The sequence below is a fragment of the Neltuma alba genome, unplaced genomic scaffold (assembly GCF_004799145.2).
Source record: "Neltuma alba isolate B1F8T4 unplaced genomic scaffold, ASM479914v2 tig00012197_pilon, whole genome shotgun sequence".
Classification (NCBI taxonomy): domain Eukaryota; kingdom Viridiplantae; phylum Streptophyta; class Magnoliopsida; order Fabales; family Fabaceae; genus Neltuma; species Neltuma alba.
Window position 1 is genome coordinate 1 of NW_021636737.1, and position 27,701 is coordinate 27,701.

Below are 27,701 nucleotides of genomic sequence, written 5' to 3' on the forward strand. Positions count from 1 at the left end.
TTGGGCATGCATTTTGTTAGCATTCAGCACAACGCTTATTGAAGGAAGAGTAACTTACATTTTATGTTGCTTTATTACAAAAACAGAATAATATCTAATCCATTTTCAGCTGTGTATTTCCAGTCAGGTTAGGTAAGTTCAAAAGCTTGTTTGCTTATCTCTGAGGGTTAAAACTCACTAGCCGATTGTTTAATCTCCATATATGTATTGCAGCTAGCTTCAATAGATCACAGCTACAAAGTCACAGCTATTTAGAGCTTCCCCATAATATCAGGGACAAACACGCATGATGAGTAACTAACTATGCCTATGGTGATGAAAAATCAGAATGCTCCTCCTAGGCTAAACAGCCAAACAAACACCCCCTCAGCCTAGATGACTTCCAAAACAGCCCTGGGAATGAATAACGGCAAGATAATCTTGCCCCAGGTCCAGCCAAGATACTTCCAAAATGCCCCAGGATGGCAGCAAAACTCAGGATTCAACCAGTCGGAAATGTTCAAGCTCATTAAAGAGGTACATGTTCTAGTATATGGTGGCTTTGAATGATTAGAAATACCAATCCTTGCACTCTCCAATCTGAGAGGTTTATTTTTTGTAGGCGCAAGTCAAAGCTAGAGTGGGCCATGATACCATGAAGAATCAGGTAACCCCAAAAAAAAAAAAAAGCCCCTAATATAAGAGACGACATGTGAAACACATTTAACAGAAAACGGAGGAAATCATTTGATAAATTGAATTAAATCATTGACCCATCATCACATCTCTCCGTCTATCATTTCTATCCATGCGTCACTGCATCTTACCTCTGTATCAGCATTTTAGTGACAAAAACTAAGGCTTTACAGTTTAAATTATTCCCTTGATTCAATGGTCGCCAACAGGCACATTGCTGGGCAGCACTTAAATGGCAATTTTCCATCCATCAAACTACAGTTATAGCATGAAGAATTATAGGATTCTTCGAGATTTTAACACATTACTAGGAGGAAGGGGGGTGGGGAGGCATTAAATTCAACAAACCCTAATAAAGATTTTAGCCTAATAAGCAAGAGCATAAAACAGAAACACAGAGAAAGGTGGATGAAAGAACATGTGCGGCACTTACCAATCCAACAAGACAAGCATTTCTTGAAAATCAGTATTATCCTTAATGATTTGATTTATAAGCTGGAGTACAGAACATATGACCTGCAATAATGTAGCATGTAAGACGTCTGTGCAGCGCCCACCAAGTACGCAAGTGTCATACATACAGTAATAATAGTCATATGAGGTAACATGAGAAACTTACACGAGTTTTAGGAACTTCTAGCAAGTCCGTAAGTGGAAGTAAACCATGCTGGGTAACAAAACCAATCTTCTGCTCTGGACGTTGGTGAAAGATAGTGATAAGCTTCTGACATGCAGTGACAATCACATCTTCAGATTCCTCTGGTCGCAATGACCCAACTAATTTGCTGAACTCAACAGCCTACAAAAGAATTATTACAGTAAATACATCAAATTCTGAGTCAAAAACTATGAAGCACTGGGGAACCATTTCAAATTTTGCCAATATTGAAGCACCCGTTAAAGGACAATTGTTAAAGATTGTAGGCTCAAATGAACAGAAATAGACAGATAATTACCTTGAAAAAAAAAAACTTAAATACTGAAGACTAAAAGCATGAGACACTTTGTTAAACACAATTGGGGACCCTATAGGTAAAGTTTACGAATATTGTTGGATAAGATGCCACTCAAAGGTTAAAGATGATGAACTCAAGGAGTTCTCCCATCATTAAAATTTGCTGATGATCGTTGTCCTTATGATATTGCATATTATCCTCTGCTTTGTATTCATTTACCAAACATACACAAAGCATGACAGATAAGGAAGAAAGATTTAGCATCGCCAAACATGACAGCTGGTCCAATATGTTTAAGTTCAAGACCTCCAATAGTGATAAGAGATTATCAAAAAAGTTCAAAACAATCAGTTGGATAAATTTGTTAAGACTCTGCCCAAGATAAAGTCAGTTTATCTTAAACGAAAATCAACAATGTGATCTTTACAAATTATATGAGGGAGTAGTTCTAACATAAGCAGTTAACAAGTTGAGTGATACGTAGTTGTTAGTTGAGCAAAGGAATAACATGCAATAAGGAGGCTTGACGTAAGTGCTTTTCCTACTTTCTCATGTATCAGTTTCAATTACTTCCTATCTTTTCTTTTTTCTTTTTAACTACTCTCACGGTGCTTGAGTAAACCACTACGGTCATGAACAAGTGCCATGTCACCAATTTTGAAGCAAAGATTTTTCCTACATATCCTCATTTCAACAATTATGTTTACCAACAACAAGTACACCTCCTCAAGTGAAAACCCAATGGGCATGAAGCACGGATGAAGCACAAGTCTGCCACACATTGTGTGGAAGTTTAACATAATTTTTGGACAAGTAGGACATCTTCTGCTGGTCCATCATAAAGGATTTAGTATCATGTTAAGGAACATTCATCTCAAAATCTTGTGAGAAAGAAGGTCCGAAAATAATATTACTAATATCTCTAACATTACTAGCAGGAAAATAAATCTTGTCAAAACATTCAAGAACATCCAAAACCAAAATTTAACCGAAGAGAACATACTGGCAGCCACAGACTAGGCATAACAGAGTATTTCATGCTGAAAAGGTATACCATTGTAAGAAGAAATATCGACATCATATTATCACAAAAAGATAGCTCAAAATATAACATTGCTCAGTACCTGAAAAGGGAAAAGGTTTTCTCCAGGCAATTTTTCATCAAAAACCTGATTGAAAGAATATAGCAAGTGCAAGGGTCAAAGGAATGAAAAAATGAATTATAAAGAAAGAACTTGATAGTCTAAACTGAATATCATACCAGACCATCTATATCAATTACATCATCTTTTATGACTCCCATCATTAAGGCTAAAAGATTCCCACCACTAGTATTCTTCCCATTTCATTCTCCTTCTCCCACGGCTTCCTAGCAATAGTTTCCCTCAACTCTTTCGCCAAATCACTTTTCCCACCATTATTCATAGATGCATTATCATTTGTCCTGTGTGATGTGGATGTAGATGTGGAAGCCTCAGCTGCAGAGTCTCTAGGGGTTTATCTAATGGATGAAATAAATCATCCAAAGAGGCATCTCCAGGAGGATCGCTAAATCTGCTCAGCTCATTCCCTTCCAAAGAGGGAAGCATCTTCATAGCCTTCAAACAGAAATCAGACAAGTCCAAGACTCTATCATTCACAGAAAACCAAAAACAAAATACATTTTCTTGCAGAATTATAGCAAATAATCAAGGCATATTGAATCTTGTAAGCTCTTCAGTGGACTTGAGCTCCAATCTAGGGACTATGATAGACCGACAAAGTTATGGCTATAATAATTCATACCGACCAACACGTCTTTTACCATAAATAGACTACAATGGCTGAGGCTTGGTTTGTCAATTCCATGGAACCACTTCTTTTTAGCACCTATCTACCCCCCAAAAGTGCCAAAGAAATATGAAATGCAGTAAAAGAACTGCACATAGACATGGGAGAACACCGGTTTTAAGATTTGTTCAGCAATCGAAAAGCACAAAGCAAGGGACACTATTGGTCACTGGCAATTATAAAAGACTCACCGAATTTCAGCAAGACCAATTCTATGAAATGAATTTGGTTGCTCAGGGAGAAGATTTTATGTATAAAAAATTAATAGAAAAAGGGAGAGCTTTCCACTTTCTCTTAGGCTTCAGCAAGAACCTTGATGAAGTGAGGGTTGTAGACCAAAACTTGTCCAGACTCCAGATATCAATAAACCATTTGACACTGTTTGGAGAGAGGAGATTTTAAATAAAAATAAAAAAAAAGTGATAATTCAAGAGCCAAAGGAATCACATCAGGAAATAACCAAAGTTCTGCTTTTGCCACCCAACATGCTTCTTGATCTAGTAATATAGGAATCATATCTGTTCCTTTCTTTCTTTTTGAATCCCTTGTATTATGCAATTATATGGTACTAGCGTTTACTTCCCTTCTTGCTAGACATTTGCACATATTCGAGTATCAGTTAACCAGAAAAATGAAAGTGAGAATCCAATTTGATCTCCTAGATTTTCATGATTCATGCAACCCACACCACCTCAAATGCAGCTGCATCAGCTGCTTCTGACAACACTGACCCTGAGGAATGCAAACTTCACCTCAAAGTGAAAAATAAAAGGTGCGTCAGAAGAACTTGCAGATTTTCTAACTCAGAGCACCCTATTATTGAATCAAAACGAAAAACATTTGAACGAAAGGGGGAAAAAAACAAATGGCAATGCAACATTTTTTTTTTTTTTTGTTACAAAGGAGGCATCAGACTGACAGTAGGAGGCTGGAAAAGAGACAGGGTAAGAATTGAACCGTTGCCATCACTGAGGCTGCTGCCATCTCTGGTATAAGCTCATTAGCGACATTTTAATACAGAACAATTACAAATTTCTTCTCTGACTTGATGAGCACATAGCATACACATCTTTAAAAGGGCAAACATGAAGAAATAACAGCAGTAAACAAGGCAACATAATACTAGAGAATTAGAAATGATATTCAATTAATTCTTAAAGTACCAGAGATGATTAAGCTTTATAGCTGACTCCTGGCAACATTTAAAATCAAGTAGCTACTTCAGTTAACCCTCTTTACCTTTAGGGAACCATTGTCCTGACTTCTTGGTCCAAAACAGAATGATATACTGCCACTGGTGACAGAACTACCCTTTCCCCCAGGCTTTCTATCAATCCCTCGTGATTCTGGAGATCCAACTTCTCCATGCATCATGACTTCATTATGGTCTTTTGTATTGGGAATGTCATGATCTGTACTCATCTCTGTGATAGCAACTTCTCCATTAGAACAGGGCTTACTAGATCCAGTTTGTAGAGACAGCTTCTCATGAATAGCTAAAGTGAGAACTTGATCTGAAAACACATCATCCTGCTTCTCTATTTTCTCATTCAGAAAATCAGAATCTGAACCTAAGTCCTCATGACGTTTGCTGCCACCAACAACCTCAATTGACAGCTCTTTCAGTGGGTTCTAAAAAACAACAAAATTGAAACCAGTAACATAGGCAAATATAACCAGACTGCTTCAATCACTGAAGTAAAGACACTAACCACTTTCTCCACAGATGAGCCTTCACCAGCACTCTTCTGATCATCACCAGAAGCTGCTACATCTGTGGAATCATCTTCCTCTATATTTCTGCATGAGGTAACTTACTAACTTTTTTGCACAACTCACAAAACTACAACAATTATATGAACTGGAAGTGAAAAACATTTTGTTATTATTCAAAGACAAACAAGTGCATAGTCATATGCACTGACATTAACACGTAAACTAAGAAAACTCCTGGTTCTAGAAAAAGTTCTATTCAGAAATATTACATATTTCAACAGAGCTGAAACAAATAGAACACGATCCACCGTACCCGCATTCATCTATAAGAATGAAGATCAAGAAAGTTTCAAAAATTTATTAGTAGCTAACCATTGATGTAACGTGATCATTACAAAGCAAGAATACTACGGCTAGGCTCAAAATCAGAATAAAATGATCCAACGCAATAGAAAGGAACATTCAAGAATCTTCGCATTTAAAATCAGCATTGCATTGAAAGGGGGGAAAAAAGAAAGTAGTATAAAAAAGAGCATTATATACTCTATGAAAAGTGAAGAGGCAATGATGAACAGCAAAATTTGGTCAAAAATGATGAACAGAAAAGAACATCAATACAATGAATGAAATTTTGAGTCTGACTTGCAGCTCAAACTTCTGGGGTAACCTGTCGTTACATATTGTAAATGCCAGTTTTCTTCTTCATAACTATTATGCTAGATCCATAGGGGTACCATAATTGCTTTTGGACGGCCTCCAACTGGGATGGGAACCACAAACCCCCCAAAAACAAATAAATAAAAAATAAAAGCTAGCCAATAAGGCAAAGAATCAACCACCAAAGCATCCTATAGAAAACACACACTACTCAGTGTTAGACTAGGAATCTTAAACTAGCTTGGTCTCCATCAAAAGTGAACGTCCTCAGAGAGCAACATACAGTTGCACTTTCTGCCACTTCACTTGAGTTCCTCAAGATCAAAAACTTTTACAAGTAGCCTTTCCTAGAGTCAACAACCACCAGCTTCGATACCAATAGAAGGGTAGCTTAGTGGGGTGAGGAACCTCCCCAGAAATTAAGATTTTTTTTTTTTTGGGGGGGGGGGGGGGGATTAACTACTTCATAAAGCAACCCACATTCTTTATATGGGACTGCAGATCCCGCTTGTTGGTCTCCACCAGTTTCCTACATATAGTGAAATTTGATCTAAGAATTATTGCATATTTGCATTCCAGATTGAATTTGGTTTGGTCTTGAAACCAGGTATATCGTACTTCTTTATACTTCTTCAACAGTTCAATGTGACTTTTCTTGAAATACTATTCAATCTTTTGCACTTATCACTTAGTTATTGACGTTGATTCACAATTAAGCTATTCTCTGTGCATGCAACAGTACAGATTCTTTTCTGATGACTCTGATTTCAACCAAGGTTTGATTGCAAAGGGCTTCTAAAGATTATCCTTCAATTTCTGAACATCTAAGTTCGAAGTCCACCCTGCCACCACAATGCTCCATACCTTTTCTTCGCACCATAAACTCATTTTTTCTGCCTTAGAGAACTTTCGCACGGAACCAACCGAGGATTGGGATTCAACTTCGCAGCTTCAATGAAAATCTGATGATAAGAAGCATGCCCAGAATATTCTAAGAAAAGTCATCACAAACATGTGTTGGCTTCCATTTTGTTACATATAATTGCTACTAGCTGGTATTATTTAGACAACTACAGTGGCCCCTCATACATGAAGTCAAAGATGAGCAACGATGTTTGTGATTGATGATTGATATAGCTCCCAATAAAATTTATATTACATATTGTTATTGGCATTAATTATATAATTTGCAAGAAGACTCCCAATCATTAGAGATGTTTAGGCCATAGCAAAGCCTTTCTAATTGTTTTCTCAATAGATATAATCATGCTTATCCCTTTTGGCTTCTTGTTGTGATCGCTTTTCCCTTTTGCATTGACTACTTAGGTGTATCAAAGCATTAACTGCATCCACTTATGTTTTCCTTCAAAATCACAGTAAAAAAATGCCACGTAATGAGCTGGTATAAAACTAAATGGCACACGCAAGTAAAACCTTTGGATAAACTACGAAGGAATCAATTAGCCTGAAATCATGGCTACCAACAACAACAAGAAGTCTTATCCCGCAAAGTAGAGTAAGTTATATGGATCGCACAACACCATTATGTTCTATAAGAAATCAATTCCTCTGGTAAGTCATTAATAAAAAAGATCTTGGTTAATGACTTCTTTAAGTGTCCTTCTTGGTCTCCCTCTAAATTGTAGGTACGATTGTTCCAAATTTGCCAAAGGCATCAAGCCTAACCTATTGCAAATGGAAGATTTTGCCCTTCTAATTCCAAAAAAAATAAAATTGACACAGATCTCAACCTGCAGGCTACTGTGTACTCCAAATCTCCAAGTAGAAATACACAACTAAGAAAGGTACCATTTTCAGCAATGAAAAATGAAAATTAAAACAGGAAAATAGAAAAAGCTTATCCAGCGAGAAAATAATCAATTTGTTAAAACTGATTCATTAAGCTGAAAGTCAGACGCCTTAAACCATGGAAGTCTACACAAGAATCCATGCATAGGCATTGCTCCAGACAGACTTCAAATTCCGATACAACAAAAATGTCAGCCGTAAGTTACTTTCAAAACACAGATAAAACTAGCAAAGTGATTTTACGGATCAAAACATTGGAGAAAGATTATGTAGCTTGCACCAAAAGAAATCCCAGAGTAACAGCATGATAAGGTCTCAAACTATCTACCTTAACGTTCCACTGTGTCGAAGAGATGACTGCAGCGCCCGCCTACAATTTTGTATCCATGGGTGCGATAACAGAGCCTTAGCATCAGGCCTTTGTCTAGCATCCTGAGATAAGCAACAGAGCCTTATGTGAATTCGAGATTTAGTTACCAACCAGATGTAAGCCCCCCTGGCTTTGAATGGAGTCTAAGAAATAAGTTGCATTATTCATAACTTAGGAGTAGAGTGGCTTCCTGTAAATTTTACATATCAGTGTTATGAATGTCGAATTTATCATTGAACCAGTAGGCAACAATTCAAAAATTCACTAATTGAACTATAGTCAAATGGTGGTCAAACTGATCATAATTAGATTAAATATTTTTAATTATATATATGCATAGTAATACCGATGGAAATTCATATTAATATACTAAATATATTATCTAAAAAAGAGAAGAAAACATCTCATCTTAAATTGAATTTCAAATAAATCCAATTCCCTTAAGCTTAACCTCTAATTTTTAATTGAGCTGGAGTTTTAAGCCAGTAGAGATATGTTATATCATTATGATCTCCCATGCGATATATCTTCCACCACAACAACTCTTCAATGTAATGGGTTTTCATAAATTTATAAAACAGCTTCAAGTTCTCTTCTATCAAAGCCTATGCTTTCCAATTCCACCTGCAACTCACTACAAAGCGAAGGAACCTACAATTCCATGCATGTCAACCTCTAGTTCAGCACACCTCCTACCGGCTACCATTTCTTCTTAAACCTTCATCCTGCCAACTCTCGCCCATAGCCCAACTCCAACGTTCAATTGCACTTCTCTGTACTATATCTCAACTTCCAATTTCTCTGTCCATGGAAATTCACGGCTTCACATTCAGGCTCAACTTTAAATACGACTTCTCATGGATGTTGTTTCTACTGATTTACAAGGAGGGCATGAAGCTGCAAATAGAGTTTGAAGGTTCTTGTTGTTGGATTTAACCAATGAAATCCATAGAAGTCATTAAGACAACTGTGCGAAAGGGCTAGACTTTTGGGTAAGCTTATGTCCCACATTCATTTAGAGAAGCGCAAACTGTTGTTTATAAAACATAACGTAGGCTGAGAGGCTGTCTGTTGATAGGTTTTGACTGTTTATTTTTAAAATAAAATGATTTAGTAACCCCAAGTTTTGCTTTTTCTTGACTGATTTTATCATCCTATTTCCTTTTTTCCCGCCCATTTTTTAGCTGGACCGGCCAGTCCGGTTCAGTTCTTATAACCATCTTATATATTGATATATTGATAAATAAATGAATACAATGAAATAAAATTTACAATAACTACCGGAAATCAACTATACTTTCATTTGCTACATACATTTATCTTTCTGATGTAATTTTTTATTTTTTTTAGCTTTTATACAATTGTTTGTGGATGCAACTGGTAAATAGGAAACAAACATATGCACCCCGGAAAATGGCCTCATGCAAGGCCAGCATAAGCTATGCAAAACTCCATTTGTTACATACCTTTCAAACAACATGACACATGCAAGTAAGGTAACCGGCAAGGTGCCCAATATGGCCAAAATTATCTTCAGGAAACATAATACAAAAATTTTTCTGGACATCCCTAGTTTCCAAAAGCTTTGTAAAGTTTGATTCAATGAAATCAAATATGTGTAGCGATAGCTTGAAGCCTTTGATGCAAAATAAAGTGTGAAACCAAAGCCATTTCAGTGCTGAAATTGAGGCAATAAAAGGGGGTAAGATTTAAAAACGATGATGGCCCTCTATGTTTTATCAAAAGGGATCGCACTGCATTGAGAAAAGGCCTCTAATTCTGATGTTGAAACCATAATGTGCTAAGATGTTGACGCTCTAAATCACAAAGTACTATAATGCATACTTTCCAAGCACAAAATACCTGAACAGAAACAGAACAAACAGAGTATTAAAATGTAATTTAGCAATTAAAGAAAAAGCAAAAGCAGGAAATGGAAGCATTTTTGTACCCGTTTTCTTCATTTTTATTGATAGACACTCAATAGAAATTTTTTATATCACTCCAAGTACGTATGATTTAAAAGAGGGGGTGTGTGTCCCAAATTATACCTACCTAAGTAGCTTGACTAACAATTCCTATTTCCAATAGGAAACAGGCATATTGTATAGTTAGTTCTCCATTCACAAATTTTAACAGTTGAATAATTTCTCAATTTTCCCATTTTATGCTAAAGGTATATTCAAGAAATTCCTAAAACAAACAATAGCAGCTAAATACTACAAGGTTTTGGAGTAGGCAATGGGATATGGAAACCAAAGACCCAAAAAAACAGGAAAAGTAATATGCAACCAGCAACAATCCCTTGATTACACAGCGCACACATTAAGAATCACCAACGAACCACTAAGATAAAAAACACTTACCTTCTTAAAGCATTGACGCAGAAAATCGGTAATATCAGGAGAAAGGCTATTAGGAATTGGAGGATGCTCATCCTGGAGGAACAGCGGAAGGGTAAGAGCAAGTTCGATTTCCTCACAGAAAATATTTGGAACCATGAATTCATTATTGATTTTTTTTTTTGGGTGTTTGGATAGAAACCAAACCATAGTTTCAGAAGTGCTTTTACGGATTACGAAGTAAATATGTGGAGGAGGTTACCTCATTTTGCGGAAAAGTGATTCTGAAACCATGGTTTTGGTTTTACCAAACACCCCCTAATGTTTATTCAATTTTCTTCATTACTTTAGCATTGCTTGGGAGGATTACTTGACCTCCATTGAGTCCTTCTATCTCATCTCATCAATCAATCATTTCTTCATTAAAAAATTGAGTATTTCAACAATACAAGGAAACTTTTGCTCAGAAAAATAAATAAAGCAAGAAAACCGCAAATGATCAAGTTCACAAATTAGACAATCAAGCGTCAAACTTTATTGATCAAATCAACGTGAGAAATCAAGGTTAGTGGAGGCACACCTGAACAATACGAAAGAGAGCTGGCATAGGCTGTAGATCATAATACGGAGGAACGCATGTAAGAAGTTCAATAACAGTACAGCCAACACTCCAAATGTCAGAAGCAGCACAAACCCCAGACATTTCTATAACCTGAAAAAGTAAATAAGATCCATCAATTGAGCTATCATATTCAAGCCATATGCTTCACAAACATGAGTTGCTCCTATGAGCAACCGATTAACAACTTTAAATAATGATAAAAACTGAAATAGATAACACAGTTGACCAAACACAGTGTGTAAAAAGCAACGCGCATATACATTGCAGATTGATAGTACAAAGTACACGAGTCAAGATAAGTAATTATCCATTGAATCAATGCCCAAAAATCAATTAAAAACAACCAGTTTTGTCTATTAAGAGGGAATAATACAAAAAAAAAAGAATAAGAGATAGTCCTCAATCAAAAGAAGACAACAGGAAAAGGAAAACAGCCGGTCAACCAAACCAGTGAATTTCATTTATGTTTTTAGAGAAGTGAAAATTTCAAGCTAATCCATTACTTTGACAGGTTAAAAGGTAAGAAACAGATGCATTATGCAAAGCAGATAATCGGTAACAATGAGGAAAAGGATCCAGAAAAGAAGAATTCCCAGTCTAACGGTCCTCCTCAAGCCCAAACCAAGTTTTGAATAACACCAGATGGAATAAAAAACATTGGCAGCATGTGCGTGTGCGTGTGTGTATAAGAACAAAATGATCAGTTAAGCATATAAGAAACAAATGCATAAATGTGTAGGATAAACCCTTAAAATGCTGGCACACCACTAAAGATAATTTAAAAGGCATCAAAATAACAAGGCATACAAAACAAGCAATTCAGGAACAGAATTGTGGTCAATAAGGAAATATTTCAATATCACCGAAATACTAGAAGGGTTAAGGGGGATCAGTTTTTTATTTTGAATTATTCTTAATATATCTCTCCCTAATCTCTCATGTAATCTTCATGATTTACCTCAATCCTATATATCACCTGTACAGTACACAAATCAATACATATGAGAATTATTCAAGGTTTACGAGTTCTATATGGTATCAGAGCCAGTGGACTCTCATCCTTCATCCTGTTCGGCCAAAACATCCTCATCGTCCTCCACATCGGAGGAAGCTCGAGTGGGGTCAAACCCCAAGGGAGACTTGGTCGCAATAGACTCCTCTCTTGGTGGCTCCCCAATGAATTCAACCCAGACTGGAGGTCCCCTCAGGTCGACCTCTAGTCACGATGGATCTCCTATCATCACGTCCCGGAGAAGTTGATTGGCTCTAACTACCAGGAGTGGGCCCAAGCCATGCGTTTGGCCGTTGGCGGTCGTGAAAAAATGGGACTTCTTACCGGCGAGTCGAAGGAGCCCAGCAACCCAGCATCTCCAGCTATGCAACAGTGACTAACCGAGAATGCATTGGTTTCGTCGTGGCTGATCAACGCTATGTCTCTGCAACTTAAGCGCAGCTTCATGTACCTTCCATCAGCTAAAGCCATCTAGGATGTCGTGCGTGATTCTTATTCCAACGGCGAAGACTTGTCTCAACTCTATGAGATTAAAACTCATATTTGGCAGTTAAAACAAGTACTCGTTCTTTTACTAAACATTGGTTGGACCTCGTTGCTCTGTGGCAGGAACTGGATTTGATTACCCAAGAGGAGTGGTCCTCTTCTGTTGATGCTACCCGTTATCGATAGAATGTTGAGAAAGAACAAGTCTTCCAATTTCTTGCTAGTCTCAACCTTGAGTTCGATTAGATACGAAGTCGTATACTGAGTCAATCAACACTCCCAACCACTCGTGGGGCGTTCTTGGAGGTCAGACGGGAAGCCTCCGTCGTCAGGTTATGTTATCTACTCCGTCTCATTTTGTTTCTGAGTCCTCTGCTCTTGTCAGTAAGGGTGCCACTTCTTCATCATCTAATAAGACTAAGGTCTCTTGTGATCACTACGAAAAGCCAGGTCACACCCGTGACTGTTGTTGGGAAATCCACAATAAACCAGCTGATTTGAAACCCCGTAAGGGTAAGCCCCATGGCTATTACGTGTCTCAAGACTCTTACTCATCTCCTCTGACAGCTGCATCAATTGCTCACTGCACTAAAAGGTCTTCAAACGCAGCAACAACCACCTACTGCCTCTGCCTCCATAGCCACAACAGGTAATACTCCATTTGCTCTCCATACCGTGTTGCCATCCAACAAATGGATTGTTAACACAGGTGCCACTGATCATATGACATCTGATGCTCGTATGTTTATTACTTACTTCCCCCATGCTGGCAATGAGAAAATCACCACCACTACTAGCACTGGTTCTACTATTGCTGGGAAAGGAATGGTTAATATTTCTGATTCTCTTCGCCTTGACTCAGTTTTACATGTCCCACACCAAGCTTGCAATCTTCTCTCTATTAGCAAGTTGACTAAACACACAAATTGTGGCTCTTATTTTTTTCCTACCTTCTGTATTTTTCAAGATCTCTCATCGGGGAGGATGATTGGCACAGCTAGGGAACATGATGGACTCTATTATCTTGACGTCTCCACGAGTGCCTTGTGTGCTCGAATAAGTGGTTTTGTCTCTGCCTCTGACAATAATAATATTTTATTATGGCATAAAAGGATGGGTCATCCTAGTTTTTCTTATTTGTAAAGTTTGTTTCCTCAATTTACCATTAATAAAAATTCTGTTCTGCATTGTGATTCTTGTGAGCTTGCCAAACACCACCGTACATCTTTTCCACCATCACATTACAAAACCACTCGTCCATTTTCTATAATTTTTCTATAATTCATAGCGATGTTTAGGGTTCGTCTCGTGTTTCAAATCGTTCTCATGCCAAGTGGTTTGTCATGTTTATTGATGATCATACATGCATGTCTCGGATCTACTTACTTAAAGAAAGATCCGTTGTTCCCGTTGTCTTTATCGAATTTTTCAACCTTGTCAAAAATCAGTTCAGCACCACCATTCAAGTTTTATTCACTGATAATGGCATCAAATATTTTAATCACCAATTAGCCACTTTTCTAAAAACCAATGGCATCATTCAATCCTCCTAGTCCACAACAAAATGGGGTGGTTGAGTGTAAGAATAGGCATCTACTTGAGGTCACTAGAGCACTTCTTTATACTTGTAATATGCCTAAACATTTTTGGGGCAACGCACTCCTTACCACTACTCACTTTATCAATCACATGCATAGTCGTGTTCTCTCTCTTGTCTCCCCCTCGGACAAACTCCGGGAAACTCATCTTGTTGCTCATCTTGATCATCACCTTCCGCTTCGTGTCTTTGGTTGTTCTGTCTTTGTTCATCTTCATCAAACTCCATCCAAATTTGATCCTCGTGATGTTAAGTGCATTTTCTTGGGGTGTTCCTCTCGTCAAAAGGGATATAAGTGTTATGATCCTGTTTCCAAGCGTCTATATGTTAGTCGCGATGTCACTTTCTCCGAACATGATCCTTATTTTCCTACGTCTTCAATTCAAGAGGAGAGTTTGAGTGAATTTCAGCCTATGGAACCCATACCTGAACCCATACCACCACCACTTCTTGAGTCTGCTCCATCTGTTGAGTCTGTCCCACAAATTGAACCTACTCCCTCCACCGTTGCAGAAGTGCCAGAGGCAAAGGGAGAGAAAACCAACAATGAATATCACAAGGTTTAGTCACAACGGGATAAAGAGACTATAGAGCTCAACAGGCCCAAAGCCTTGCCAGAATCTGACCAGATGAAAGATCCTAAACCCACAGAGGCAGTAAACGAAGACAATCTACCCATTGCCTTAAGAAAGAAGAGTTGTTCTTGCACCAGGCATCCTATCCAAAAGTATGTATCATATGCAACTCTTTCTCATGATTATCGTGCTTTTGTTACTGAACCTGATAACATCAGAATCCCTAACAATGTGTATGAAGCACTTGACCATCCTGAGTGGAAAAAGACCGTGATGGAAGAAATGAGGGCACTAGAAAAGAATGAAACATGGGAAGTGGTTGACCTACCAAAAGAGAAGAAAACAGTAGGATGCAAGTGGGTCTTTACTCCAAAGTATAATGCTGATAGTACACTCAACAAGTTTAAGGCACGCCTAGTCGCTAAGGGTTTCACCCAAACCTATGGGATAGACTACAATGAGACATTTGCCCTAGCAGCGAAGTTAAATACAATCAAGGTTCTGCTATCTATTGCAGCCAATTTAGACTGGTCTCTACAACAACTAGACATCAAAAATGCCTTTTCAAACGGTGAATTAAAAGAAGTGTACATGACGCTTCCTCCTAGTTTTGATAAAGAAAAACAAAATAAACTGTGTAAATTGAAGAGATCTTTGTATGGCTTAAAGCAATCTCCTCGTACACGGTTTGATACGTTCTCCAAGGTCCTAAAGAGTGAGGGCTATAAGCAAAGTCTGTCTAACCATAAAATGTTTGTTAGGAAAAATAGAGCACTAACAACTATCTTTATTGTTTATATGGATGACATTGTTCTTACAGGTGATGATGTGAATGAGATAAATAGAATAAAGACTGCCTTGAATCAAGAGTTTGAGGTCAAGGACCTAGGAAAACTCAAGTATTTTCTAGGCATGGAGGTTGCTCAATCAAAAAGGGGAATTTATGTTTCTCATAGAAAATATACCCTTAATTTGCTTAAAGAGACTGGCATGCATGGTTGCAAGCCAAGTAAAACTCCAATAAGTGTTTAGAAGTATTGTACCAAACAAAGCAAGAAGAAACCAACCTCCAAAGAAGAGGCAGAAAAAGAAAAGAAACGGCAGAAAGATGAAGAACCAGTGGACATTGGAAGATACCAAAGATTAGGTGGAAAATTGATATATTTATCACATACAAGGCCGGACATTGCCTTCGCAGTTAGTGTGGCAAGTCAGCATATGCATTCACCAAGAAAGAAACATATGGATGCAACCTATAGAATTCTAAAATATCAGAAAGGGACACCGGGAAGAGGACCCTAGTTCAAAAAATGTGACTCTAGAATGGTGGACATCTATACTGATACTAATTGGGCAGGTGATCAGGAAGACAGTAGATCAACATCTGGGTATTGTACCTTCTTGTGGGGCAATCTAGTAACATGGCAAAGTAAAAAACAGAAAGTTGTATCCAAAAGTGGTGCAGAATCGGAATTGAGAGCTTTGGCACAAGGCCTAATGGAAGGTCTCTAATTGAAAAGAGTAGCAGAAGAGGCACAAGTTCCTATCAATGAACTGATTAAACTATTTTGTGACAACAAGCCAGCTCTAAACATGGCGCTTAACCAAGTACAACATAGCAGAACCAAACATGTCAAAGTTGACCGACACTTCATTAGAGAAAAAGTAGAAGATGGGATTGTATGCTTATCCTATGACTTCAAAGCAGCAACTTGCAGACATGCTCACCAAAAGGCTTCCTGAAGATCTGTTCAAAAATTTCACAAGCAAGTTGGATATGATTAACATCTAGGATCCAACTTGAGGGGGAGTGTGGTCAATAAGGAAATATTTCAATATCACCGAAATACTAGGCGGCTTAGGGGGGATCAGTTTTTATTTTGAATTATTCCTAATATCTCTCCTTAATCTCTCATTTAATCTTCACGATTTACCTCAGTCCTATATATCACCTGTACAGTACACGAATCAATACATATGGGAATTATTCAAGGTATACGAGTTCTATAAGAATATCTTGCAATAAATACCTCTGGAGCCATCCAATATGGAGTTCCAACAACTGAATGCGTATTAACATCAGCCTCTGTCAACTTCGTTGCAACACCAAAATCAGCAAGTTTGACTAGACCCTACAAGCAGAAATTTGAAGAGTTTAGGAGAAGTAGGAATTGCAGGGAAATGCATGCAGTTAGGTAAAATTGCAGGGACTATGTAAATTTGCAGTGACTTTGTTTTAGCTTTGATATTTATATTGATAAGCCAAAAAGTAGACGATGTAACTGTGTCAAGTATAAGGGTGAAGTACAAGGAAACCGAAAGTGACAAAATACAAATTTACATCAAGTACTGAAATTATAGGCCAATAGCTAACAGCCATGATATGCTCACTGACACAGTGAAAACTTGTATACAAATTGCAGGGAGCTAACAACCATGTTATGCATAATATTCAATAACAGAACAACTCAAATACAGGACACGGACTTCCTCAACTTCTCTTCTATTTTTCACATTGTGCTATAAGAAACAACATGTAGCACAACGTTACGTTAATCCATAGAGATTGAATCATTTTGGCAGCTTGTCTATAACGGAACCAGCAGCCAAGATTGGGTAGTTGACTGAACCTTATTTTAAGTCTCAAGGCTACAAACAGAAATCACCAAGAAAAGCAAAAGGAATGTCAAAAAGGATAAAGAAATGCAACAATATGCAATATGCACTTTTGCAATCATGATAAAGAGGATAGAGTTAGAATTCAGTCACCAAGAACAACTAAATATAAACACAATAGCCCAGCAAAATCTTAAACTGAACAATTAAATTTAACTATGAAGGATTTTTTTTTTCCCTTTTTTGTTTAATCAATCTTCTGTACGTATTGTGGAATAAAGCATATTGATCAAATCACAAAGAAACAAAAAACATCACAAAAGCACAGCCTTTAAACATGAAGAACAAAGCAAGTAGGGTAAGTCAAGGAGGGAAGGGGGCCTTGCCTCTTTGGTTGTCAATATATTTGCACCCTTGATATCCCGATGGATGACACCCTGTTCATGTAGGTAAACCAAGCCTTCCAATACCTGTCTCATCTTAGAATTAATTCAGCCTATATTCCCTAAATTGTTAAACCCTACACAAATAGCAGAAATCAGTAATATTTGCACAAACCTGAGCGATATAAACAGCGACCAGTGATTCAGGAAAAGGTCCAAATTTATTTGGCTTGATAATATTAGCTAGTGAACCATTTTCCACATACCTATCAGTTGTAAACATATCAAATCCATTAATAGGTTTAGATAAACATCATATGACGTAACAATGATAGCTTTGAAAATAGAGTTGAGCTAACTTACTCAAGAATAATGTGAAGGTGAGTCTTTGTCTTCAAGGATCCAAGATATTTTACAATGTTTTTGTGGTTCAAATTCTGCAAAACAATAATTTCCAAAATGAGATTCCATAGATGCTATCCACCAAGAACGCATCAACAATTATGGAATGGTTGACATCAGTTTAATTCTCCCATTCAAAAAATTTAAGACTTGGTAGCCAGTACAATGCTTTATTAGCTGTAACTATTTGCCACAATTTTATCCCATGACATATTTAGAGGCAAAGGTAGGTCCCTGAAGATACACACATTCCCCTCCAGCCAGATTGAACAATCTTGAGAATGGATTGTGTGTCTGTTGCTAGAAAAGAACAAGCCAATATGTAGGGGAAGATGGGCAACGTTTCTGCCATTCAGTCCCTGTATATCAGCAAGAATACATTTGACAAATAATGCTGATAGAGATTTTAAGACATCAGGGATGATATGGTCAGAATACACCATAAATATAGGATAAAAACCAGAATAATATTTGAGGAATATTAACATTAATATTCCGCCAACACAGACAAACCAAAGAATCCCATAAACAATAAACCACACAGGACACATAGTCTTGTTATTCATAAGCAAAACATGCATGCGAGCAAATAAAAGATTTACTAACTAATGAAAAGCGTCACCTCAAAAACAAGGATAATAATGATGGAGAGAAAATATAATAATCAGAAAAAGAAAAAATACCTTTAATAAATCGATCTCTTGCTGAATATCACGCATCCACCCAATGATAGAGTAACCAAAGGCAAAAGAACAGTCAATCAGTGAAAATCAAAGTATGTCATAAAAGCAACAATATGACATTCATAATCAAAAGAAATTATGTTGACCACTAAGCATTGAACTCATATAACCGCTCTTCAGCCAGATTTATATTTGAAATAACTCAGTGAAAACTCAGAATTCATAAACCTCAAGCACCACAGGTATTACTTCTGATGACAAAGGAGTAATTGTAGGAAGTGACAGAGCTACACTTGAGATTTTCTAACATTAATAATCAAACAATAATTATGAAAAAATAAAGAAATATGAGCACAGTAAATTAGCATGAATTATTTGGGAGCTGAGACCCAATACTGAAGGAAAACAAAATTGCTTCCCGGCCTGCTTTGTAGTAGAAATACCCTTTTAAATACTTAATTATCTGTCAAGAATTGAACAGCCTCCAGCACTACTTACTTGTGATGATGAACGAGTAATAGTAGGAAAGGAGCAGAGGCAAAGCAACACTTGAAATTGTCTGACTTTAATGAGTAAGGATTAAATGAAATTTATTTTTGAAAAAGCCAAGAAAGATGGGCAGATAAGTCAGCAACAACTCCAATAATCAAATTTGCTTGCATCTATAAGTTATTATGGTAAATTAGCATCAATCATTCGATACCCAATGCTGAAGCCAAAAAAGTTAAAATGAAAGAAGTGAATTATTCAGTCTTAATAATCAACACGAATGAACTTGCCAGCTTGTCAAACATATTCTTGAGAGGCTACAATAGTTTCATTTTCTTGGCAGCTGGTGCAGAACCAATTACAAAGAAAAAGGACAAGAATCCTCGATATTGCATTACTTCAGCAAAACATTGAACATCCAAGAATAAGCGAAATTCATATTTAACAATGTAATTATTCATGGCTTAACCGTTCTTGTAACTACTTCTGTTAAAAGTTGGAAAACACCACAAAGTGTCTAAGTGGTAATTGAACAAACTACAACTCTTCAAGAAGTGAAGAATTAAATAAAGGTTAACTACAACTCCAGAAATTAGTCAAAAATTCCAATCAGAATCTTAAAGCAAGGTGCAAATGAAGATGCAACTCTAGTGCAAATGTGCATGTTTAGGTGTTGCTTTTGAGTTTCTCAGGCTCTCAATTCACTGCCAAGGTTTTTTCTTATTCTGCATAATTTTTTTTGGCCAAACTTATTCTGCATAATTTATGTTCATTATTTACAGTTTTATAATGGTCACAGTCACTTCTGCTCATATCAGGGGCCTCTCATCCCAAATCTCGCTTTGACAGACTCAAAAAATTTTCAGAGCCTTCAAGTTTTCCACAATTCGACACATACACAGACAACAAAGTAATGCAGGTTTAACCAGAACGGCAAGACAAAATCATCAAAAAAGCACAAGCACAAACAGCAACAAAAATAAAGTCTCAGCTCCCTGCCCCTATATCCCTCACTCCTACTGACCCTCTCATTTTCATCTAGAAAGGAGCTACTGCCTTCTCCCAAAGATGCTACCGGACAGTTCTTTTTTTATTTTATTTTTGTTATTAGCTCCAATACACACATACCACAATGGGAGAAAGGAGAGAAAAACAATTGAAACGTTCAAAAGTCACTTTTTTTACCATGATGATGTTGAGATCCTCCTGAGCAATATTCTCCAAAGAAACTTGCTTAATTGCAACAAAGTCTCCATTTTCTAGGTCCAAACCTTTGTAAACTCGACCGTATGCTCCTTTTCCTATCTCATCTCCAAGCATCTGCTCCAATTTTCACATGCAAATCAAAGATCATTTAAAAGAAAATTGAAGAACTACAACAAGCCAAGCGTTGATTGCAGCAGACTAAACTGACACAAGAGGCACAGTAGAAAGAACCAGTCAATTGATACAAAAGACATAGATATTTACCCATATAAATTATAGGTCGAAATGAAACTTCCTCTTTTTGAAATAGGCAATTGAAAACGGATATGCAATGTCAACCATCAATTTTCAGACTGAAGAACCAATGTCCCAAACTTCCTTAGATTGTATTGGTATCAGAAAAAATATATATATTATCAAATAACTTTGCAGTCGACCATATAATTGAAACAAACTAAAAGTAAGTCCATCGCTTGATTCAAGATGAAGGTAAAAATTTACAGCACATGATCCTTCTAACCACATTGCACAATGCCATACTACTAGCATGACTGAGACTAAAATTTAAACAATATTTGCCAACACAAGAAAGCTCAGCACTGATCACAAGAACTGAAAGTATCCAATAGCCTGTTCCCTGAAGAAAGCATCTCTGAACTGCCACCGTCGAAACAGGCAATAGCCTCTTTCACCTTTGAGTACTGACACAACTATCCGCATTGCCAATCAAATCGCACAACCTAGTGCCACGAAAATTATCACAGCAGCTGATGCCACCTCATTATTCGCCTAGAGCAATTAATCACACTATCAATATTCTAACCACCAAGTTCATAAAAACTTCGAGCCACCTCTTCCTACCCATCTCCTACCATCAACTCCATTTCCAATCACTACCGGCCAATTACCCACCAGCTTTCCACAATACCGCCACATGCTAATTCTGCCATGATTCCACTGTCAGATTTTTATTGTTGCATGATAGTAGTCAGAGTTCCAAACCAGTACTACCAAACAGCACGTGAATCCAAGACCATTCTGCATTCTGGACTCGGATAAAGAAGCAATGTCCCCTCAAAAGTTGTTGCATGATCGATTCACTAAATTCACTCTTGGTTTTGCTTGCCAATTTCCCACGAAAGAGATATAAATGCATATAATAGATACAAAAAGTGGGGAGAAGAGAGAGCGCGGACACGGGGGGAGTGAGATTTTCACTAGAATGACACTAGAACTAGAGTGCAGAAGCAAAAACAAAGATTACGCGAGACAGCCGCTAGACTGAAGCAGAATGAAAATCAGAATGCAGCTTAAAATACTCATTAAACAATATTCTTCAGGCCTCGAAGTTTATTGAACGACAGGAAGATACACAGCTGAAACTTTTACAGTGCTTTCTAACGCCACATTTAATTAAGATGAAAACAGAGGCTAAATCAATTCAGATCGGTGAAATCCAAAAGCAGATATGGAGAATAAAAGGCACAAAAGAATCAAATAAACAGAGATGTTAGAGGCACAGTGGTCGCGCTTACATATTTGTTGTCGAGGGTCTTGGATTTAAGAAAGGCGGAGGTGGGAGTCTGACGTGACATGACTGGGAAAGTGGAGCAGCTCCGCGAAACCCTAAGAGTAGTGCATGGGAGGAGGAGAGAGCAAGAGAGCAAGATTCCGGCGGGGAGAGAAAGCGGGAGCAGGGAGCCAGAGATGGAGGCTCCGATTGGTAGGAATGAGGTGGGAGCTTTGGAGAAGGAATTTTGAAAAAGAAAAAGAAATGATAATGAGGCCCCAAAGAGCGCCCCAACTCAGCAGCGCATGAGGATACTTTCGTGCCAAAATGGTCAAAATCGAATGTTCTTCCTGTGCCATGAGCTATATACAGCTGTTAATAATAGGCGCGACCGCGAGATCATACTTCCAAGTTCCAAATATCCATCAATTCTATTACACTGCAACATTCTCCTACTCGCGAAACTTGTGGCACCATTTCTCTTTTCTTTTTATCCTTCCTCCGTAATTCCTTCTCGTTTTTTATACGTTCCCGGGATAATCATAGTAATTAGGCAAGATGGCGGGTGTAAAAATATAGGACAAGTACTCAAAAGCATTCATATAAATTTGTTGGCGTACGATCATCGATTTCAATGGCAACTGAGCCCTTTTTCGGTGGGTAATGTGGTAACATTTAACTTTTCAATTATGGTACAATGTTAGTCGTTTGACATTTTTCAATTGTGGTATGTGGCATTTAATTTAAAAATACAATGTTTAATCGTCAAACTTTTCAATTATGGTATCATTTAGTCAACTTTGACATGAGAGTATTTGGATAAAACTAAACCATGATTTTAAAAATAATTTTACAGTATATGAAGTAAATAAATAATTTTAAAAACTTGCCTCAATTTACAAAAGAAAGTGTCTTTTTAAAGCACTTGTATCGTTTTTGAGACACCCCTTTAATTCCAGTGACTTGCTCACCAAATTAATCACCTTAAATAAATAATTCAAAAAGTGTTTAAGGACAAAATTTTATATAATCTTTTTTAATTTTTAATTAAGGGATTAAAGTGAAAAATTAATTAATTAATAACTATTTTTTAAAAAATAATAACATATTCTCAAAACTATCCTCCTTAAAAAGTGGTAAGCTGTTTTTCAAGTATTTTTAATAAATTAAATAGCGCTATTCTCGGTAATGTATATTGTAGAAAATATGGTGTTCTATTTTCCCATAAACACTTTTAAAAAAATACCACATCTGATATTTCATATAAGATCTCGTTTGAATTTTATTTTAATCTTAAATATAAAATCCCAATTTACTTTATCTCTCATATTTATATTTTTTTTCAAATGTCCTTCTAATAATGGTAATTATAACCAATATACTTGATTAGCAAGAAAATTTTAAAAAAAATAATACTTATTTATTACTCCTTCGTTCCTTATTATAAGAAACATTTGATGCTTATGGCATGTTCCTATATATAAGAGACATTTAAAAGTTGTCTCTACTTTTTTGTGTTGATTTCCTATTTTACCCATATTTATTGTCTCCAATTCACACTCTCTCTCCCTCCCACTTCTCTTTCTTTCAATAATTTAATTGTTCTCTCTCATGCTCTCTCTCCTTATTAATGAGGGTATTTTTGGAAAAAAGATTATATTTTTTACACATTGATTGTTCTTAACTAATTTTAACTGCTTTTTTGATCAACGTAATTCGGTTATTCGTCTCTTATAATAAGGAACGGAGGGAGTACAAATAACTAACTTAACTTATGTTATTAATCTATTCAAATTAGTCAATTAGCTCTTATATTTATGACTGAATATAATATTAAGCTGATATAAAACTTCTTTCTTATAAAATTACTTTTAAAATCATGGTTAATCCAAATAAACCAATGAATCAATCATAAATCAAGCTGGAATATTTTTGTAAAATTCTAATTATTATACATTGTGTACATTGTTTTTTTTTTATTTTTAACATTGTGAAATTGACCTTTCAACATACCATCAAACAAATTTATGTCAAGCTAGCTTTTTATTTTTATAAAAATACATTTAAATATAAATTATATTATATTTATTGATTTGGGTTAAAATGTAAATTTATCCTCGAATGTTAGGCACTCGAAAGTTTTTTTTAATATAAATTTGCCTTAAAAATTTAAAATAACATGTAAAAGAGAATATTATTATAATTTTAATCTTTTAGGACAAATTTATACCCAGAAAAGCTATTAGATGAAAATTTTTACAAATTTATATCTTCACCATGTCGATTTGGACATTAATTTCAGTATGGAAAAGATAAAAGTCAAGTTTGCAAATTATCAATTCGGCTCTAAGGAATGGAAGCCCTACCACTAATCTCAATTTAAACTAGTTCTTATGCAATTTTTAATGCATTGGCCGCAGAAAATTTTCAACTCTTAAAGTTATACTAGCTCCGATCTTTAATATAAGAGCTAGTTGACTAATATAAGTAAATTAAAAAATCAATTGGGTCAGTTATTTATAATAAATACGTGTTATCTTTCCTAAAATATTATTACTAATCAAGTGTATTGGTTAGAATTACAGTTATTACCAAGATTATCTTGAAAAAAATGAATAAATTTAAGATGCAAAGTGGATTGGGGTTTTATATTTATAATCAAAATAAAAGTCAAACAAACTTTTATATTAAGGATCAGAGGTACTAATTATATATGGTTATGTAAATGATTACTGTTAGTTATAACTTTTTTTTTTTAACCAAAATAGTTATAACTATATTTACCCCAAGTCTTTTTGGATAAATATTTAGAAAATGTTTTTATAAAAATACAAACAAAGTGAAATTATCAGAAAATCTTTTTGGATTATTAATAAATATACATTTGACTAACCAAACTAAAAGAATAGATTAAGAATTATCGCTTTGTTTCTTAACTATCAACAACTTAATTTTAACACAAGATTGTATAATAGTCCAGCGTCAGGGGTTTGAGTATACGTAGAAGAGATGTACAATATAAATTAGCAGAATAATGAACGTTAAATAATCGCATTTTGACTAATTATTGATACAAGACATTAATTTGAAAAAATGATAAATATAAATATTTTAAAGTAACTGAGTAATTTTTGTAACCTCTTCAAATTAATCAATAAGTAGTATTAATATTGAAAATGATGATGTGAATCTTATTTATCCAAACGTGGATTTTGGAGTAAGTGTTATTCTTGATCAAGAATAAAAAAAATTTCTGGGATCAGTTCAAGAAATGATCATGTATTCTAGGTAAATATTTTTTTTTCCCTCATTATTACATAATTTACTTTTTTTAGTACAAAAATTTTTTTATCCAGGCCTTTGGTCCTATTTAGAAATTGATTCTTTAAGTTGTTTTTTTAAATTAATAAAAGAGAGTTTTTTTTTTTTTGGTTGTGAAGAGAGACATTTTTATTTGCACCATTTCAAGGAAAGTTGATGAACTAGATGGATGCACAAAAGATATCCAATAAAGACCTAAAATTTTCAATAATAAATACAAATCTACTACTCAGAGTGTGTTTGGGATCACGGGGAAGGATCCCAGACTGACTTTTTTACTGGAAAAAACTTTAAAAAGTAACTTTTTATTTAAAAGAGATGTTTGGATTCACCATGAAGAGAGATAGACTTATACCAGAAACAGATTTTTTTTCAAAAGCTCCTGCCTTCAACTTCTTCACTGCTGGTCAAAAGAAGCTTCTCCACTACACACTTCGTGGGGCCCATGAGTGAGGGAGGAGAGACAATGCATGATGTGAGTTCTTTTTTTTTTTTAATCCAGCTAATTGGTTTTTTTTTTAAAATAAATTTATTATTCTTAAAAAATAACTATTTTAATTTTTTTGACAATTATTACATTATAAACATATAATATAAATATATTCTATTTAATAAAATTTATGTCTTTTTCAGTCATTTTATATCTAAACTTATTTTTTAATTAATCATCCAGACAAGTTTCAACTTCTTAAACTGATTTTTTTTTATAAAAATCAATTCAAATATAAATCACATTACACTACCTGATTTTTACCTATCTAACTTTTATAAAAATCAAATTGAAAAAAAGTAACTTCTCCCACCGCTAATTCAAACACAACCTCAATTAGTCACAAATGCTTTTTGACAAGCATCTGCCGCAATACGAGTCTTGCACTAAGGCCCTGTTTGGACGACACTGGAAACCATGGTTTGGAAGGCCAAACCATGGTTTGCACAAAATGTCATCCAAACATACAGGCATTTTGCATAAACCGTGGTCCTGCTTGAAACCATGGTTTCCACCGGTGAAACCATGGTTTCATCAGAAGCAAGAAATTCTCGCTTCTGGCTGAATATATGAAGGCAACGGCATTTGACCCAAAAAGACCCTTGTAATCTGCAGCTGGTCGACACCCAATAATTGAAGGCAACGGCATTTCACTACTCTGCTCGCACATTCTCTTCGCTCTGCTGTGCTCACGATTCTCTTCGCTGTGCTCTGCTCGCGTCGCGATCACTCTTCCGCTATAAGAAAAGAAGAGAAAAGAGAGGGAGAGAGGGAGAGATAATAAACCCGTTTTACGGATGCTATAAGAAAAGAGTAGTGGGAAATCCAATCACCGGAAACGGTCTGAGTCTGAAGGTTCCGTTGACGGAGAAGATGGCTCCGTTTTGTGCAACAAGTGCCGGGCGCACGGGCGGGAGAAAAACTCCGTCATTCCTTTCGATAACAACGGACCAAACAAGCACTTGTCGTTGTTGGCAAGTCCGAATGGGATTTTCAAGTCCATTCTCTTCATGTTGACGCGGAAGAGTCCCAAGCCCACCGGGGCTCCATCGACGACGACGGCGATGACGAGAGAAGAGCAGTGGAAAATTGCGGTGGCGGAGCTATCTCACAAACTGATTCAGGCAACTTGAAAGAGGGACGAGGCTCTTCTAGAAGCTTCGACGCTCAAACACTCCGTGCTTGAATTAGAGAAGAAACTCAACAAACTAGAGCTGTATTGCCTGAATTTGAAATCTGGACTTGAAGAATGCAGCAACTTGTCGCCTTACAGAATGGAGAATCCTCAAAACTCTCGTCAAATCAGCCACCAAAACACCGTCGTCGAACGTTTCTTGTGCTCTGTCTCTGAATCTCGGTCTTCAGTCCGGCTTCTCAGCCGTTCTCTCACTCTGCAGCTCCGGCACATGGGAGCTAAAGTTCACGAGAGAGTCTCCGTTCTTCTTCAACCTTATGATATAAAAATCTCATCCGCCAAGAACCCCAGAAGCTTGCTTTTCTACCTAGAAGCACTCTTGAAAAAAACTTTATTTGAGGACTTTGAATCTGTGGGGTTCCAAAAGAACTCGTCAAATCGCATACTGAACCCAATGGAACGATGCGAGGCGAACTTCACATCTTATAACATGCTTCATGGATTAACCTAGGAGGAAGTATTGAACAAAGGAACGAGGCATTTCAGTGAAGAGTTTAGTAGATTCTGCGATAGAAAAATGAGTGACATTAAAAAAAAAAAAGAGTAGTCATGTTTTATTTATTTTCTTTTATCATAGATTGTAATATGTAGTTAAAAAAAACCTATTACAAATACTCTGTATCGATACATCATCTTAATTATTATGACACTTCTTTATTTATATTCCTTTTATTAACATTAAATCTTATATTCTCATGCCAATTATTACTTATTTTAATAATTCATCTTCTCCAAAAATATTGTTACTATTATGTTTTA

General features: G+C 36.2%; 1 protein-coding gene and 1 pseudogene across 1 annotated transcript; one reads left to right on the plus strand and one right to left on the minus strand.

Annotated features, from left to right (window-relative positions):
• Nucleotides 1–1,108: 1,108 nt before the first annotated feature.
• On the minus strand, nt 1,109–22,360 carry LOC114724771 (MAP3K epsilon protein kinase 1-like; the record flags this gene model as incomplete). Its single annotated transcript, XM_028911221.1, is given in 19 exon segments — nt 1,109–1,134; nt 1,137–1,191; nt 1,295–1,474; nt 2,756–2,800; nt 2,893–2,976; nt 2,979–3,127; nt 3,130–3,229; nt 4,701–5,093; nt 5,174–5,261; nt 7,972–8,075; nt 10,380–10,451; nt 10,936–11,067; nt 16,678–16,779; nt 17,650–17,733; nt 17,822–17,912; nt 18,010–18,083; nt 18,732–18,752; nt 20,406–20,540; nt 21,962–22,360. Coding segments are annotated over 19 exon segments (1,995 nt in total), but the record flags the coding sequence as incomplete, so codon positions are not given.
• LOC114724743 (IRK-interacting protein-like) lies at nt 22,020–27,489 on the plus strand (annotated as a pseudogene).
• The last annotated feature ends 212 nt before the right edge of the window (nt 27,490–27,701 follow it).